This window comes from Cibotium barometz, chromosome 59 (assembly GCF_041138505.1).
Source record: "Cibotium barometz isolate CiBa-2024 chromosome 59, ASM4113850v1, whole genome shotgun sequence".
Classification (NCBI taxonomy): Eukaryota; Viridiplantae; Streptophyta; class Polypodiopsida; order Cyatheales; family Cibotiaceae; genus Cibotium; species Cibotium barometz.
Window position 1 is genome coordinate 36,145,393 of NC_141104.1, and position 2,768 is coordinate 36,148,160.

General features: G+C 38.6%; 1 protein-coding gene across 1 annotated transcript; it reads right to left on the bottom strand.

The window, feature by feature from the left end:
- Positions 1-398: 398 nt before the first annotated feature.
- LOC147605769 (BURP domain-containing protein 6-like) lies at positions 399-1,542 on the bottom strand. The gene is made up of 2 exons (XM_086793644.1): positions 1,480-1,542; positions 399-1,397 (listed from the first exon to the last, which is right to left on the bottom strand). The coding sequence occupies exons 1-2, from the start codon at positions 1,540-1,542 to the stop codon at positions 399-401; spliced, it is 1,062 nt and encodes a 353-aa protein (XP_086649770.1).
- Positions 1,543-2,768: the final 1,226 nt, after the last annotated feature.

Genomic DNA, 2,768 nt, shown 5'->3' on the forward strand with positions numbered 1-2,768 from the left:
CCATGCAGTTGTATTGCTGCTCAACACTGAAATTTCACTGTTGACAATGAAATATCGTTGCTAAGCAATAAATTTTTGCTGTTATTTTTGCTACTGAGCAATGGTCCCATTGCAATATAAATAATAGTTTTTTAGCATCGAAATGGGCCCGACATCTCCGTACCCTTCTAGTTATAAAAGCGATGCTATTTTCACTGCGACACACTCATTTTGTTGTGGTGTAAGCTATATCAATAAAACAATAAATACATAAAATTTGAAAAGGAAGAAGAAAAGTCAACGAGAATAATTCTGAAATAAAGTTATAAATATTATCTCATCATAAATGTGATATAAAGGATTGATTAAATAAACTTACAAGGGGTGAATTCCATTCAAGAGTAGTTGAATGCATAAGACTATGTAAGAGGGATCCAAACAAAATGGTGGTGAGGAATCCAATGGCAAATCTCTTGTCCATCTCCTGGATTTGCTTCAAGTCCAACAAAGGCAGGGTGGTTAGGATTCCACATGGAGGTATTGTGATGGCAAACTACCAATGCCTCTCCGTCTATGCCTTCAAAGGAGACGGTAAGGACAGAGGACCACCTTGTGGAATGGCAACCATAAACCAAGTAAGGGTACACAAGATTATGGCATGTGGTTGTGCTATCTTCCAAATTGGTTGTCATGTTTACAACCTTGTTAATTATTTTGGGTGTAAGTTGGCCATGGTCCCATATTTCTGCTAAACTAGGGCTAAGGACCGTGGCATGGCTTCCAAGATTGTCGGAGGCGAAGTCCACCATTGATTCTATGGATGTGATGCACTGCAAGCTCTCTCCGTTTTGAGGTGAGGCTTCGCAAAACTCAAGTGTTTGTTCCATGCTATCGGCCATGGGTGAGGTGCTTGGAACATGAAGTAGAGCGAGGGATTCCGAGAGTCTTGTTGATTGGAAAGGCAGCATATCGGCCAATGGGCGAGGCAAAAAAGTTTGGCTATGGAGGAGATCGTTGGTGAGAGGAGGAAAGGAGATCGCTTTTCCAATGCTTAGATAGCCACTATCGAAGAAAGCTTTGGGCTGCTCAGTTAATGGATCGGGAGCTTGCTGGAAAGGCTGCTTGCAATTCTTGTGATATTCATAGAAGAAGTGGAAGACGCAGGTGCTACCGACTGGGCCGGAGGAGACGTTTGCTTCTGCACAGACGCTCACATCAATGTGAGTGCATAAGCACAAGCTATAGGTAGCCCGCGAGATGCAGATGAAGGAAGCTTGTATGGCCTCCAAATCAGTAGCAAGAGGAGAGGCCAGCTCTTGTAAGGCTTCAGGAAGCTCAACGCTGGGAAACTTGAGAGCCCAGTATTCTCGCCAGTCTAGATATAAGCCTTGCCCTTCAGCGCTCAAAGCAGACAAAACCTGGATCAACATAATTACAATCATTATCAAACTTTACCTTCTTATGCATTAACGCTAATCAAATTTTCTGAGAGGATATTACCGTAGATGTGAGCAGGATTACGAATAATCCCGTGCAAGATGGTGCTGCTAATATTCTGGCCATGAGGGTGCAAGGCGCTCATTAAGCAACAGCTACTAATGGCTATCCGAGGTCACTCCATTATACATATAAATAGTAAAGCAGCATTGTCACGCGCATTGCTTCAACCAGCTACTCTTGTACATTCGGTTTCGGGGTAGTTGTAGGCACACAATGTGAGTCTTCTTTGAGTTCCCCTTACCGTTGCAAAATTAACTTTACGTGACTTTACAAAAAAACCCTGTAATTCTCATAAGCCAAAATCTCACACGTTTTTTATGCTCAAATGCGAATACCGTTACTCTATCGGCTACACTTTAATACTTATGAACTAACTTAACGTTATATTCTTGATTTTTTTAAACTTGAAAAGATAAACTTATTGATGAATTGGCACTACTTATTGTTATTCTATACCTCGCACTAATGAGAGTACCATTACTCTACTAGCTAAACTTACTTATGAGCTTACCTAGCGTTATATTCTTGATCTTTTTAAAACTTGAAAAGATTAACATTTGGAAAACTTATTGATGAACTGGCACTATCTATTGTTATTCTATAAAAAATACCAAGGGAGGTTTTTGTGTGTAGAGGAAAATGAAAAAATTAGAGAAATCCTAATATACTTTTATAGTATGAATATCAATTGAGTGTTTTTAGTTCATGATGTTGGTCTTGCCTTTCCTTTCTAGGTGCACATGTAAAACCTTTTTTAATCTCTCTTTAGCCAAAAATTATCATCCTGGGATCCAAAATGTTAGAATTGATGATGCTCTATAATTACAAATTTTCTATGAGGAATATATATACTGAACTAGTTAAGTATGGGTAAGTATTCATCCAAGGTGAAGAGGCTTCTACCACAAATCAAAATCCAAACTTTTCATAATCATAGCTAAGCTGAGAATCGGGGCATAATACGGAAAATCATTTATATCTATCCCCATGATAAATTTATCTTCATCCTCATCCCACTAACCAAGGAAACAATTAGGAGCTATTTTTAACCTAAAGGCTATCCTAGAGGAATCTTTGATATTGTCAGGCTATTTTTAATCAAGGGCTATTTTAGATGAGTCATTGATATTGTCTGGCTATTTCACCAAAAACGTTTTTAGGGAAAAACACCGAGAATTTTCTAGTTTTTAGTGGGTTTTGTAGACAAATTCGTCGAAAGTACAATATATAATACCATATAAGATAGAAAAGTTCAAATGTTCCCCCAAGTTTCGAAAGTTTTAGGTTCA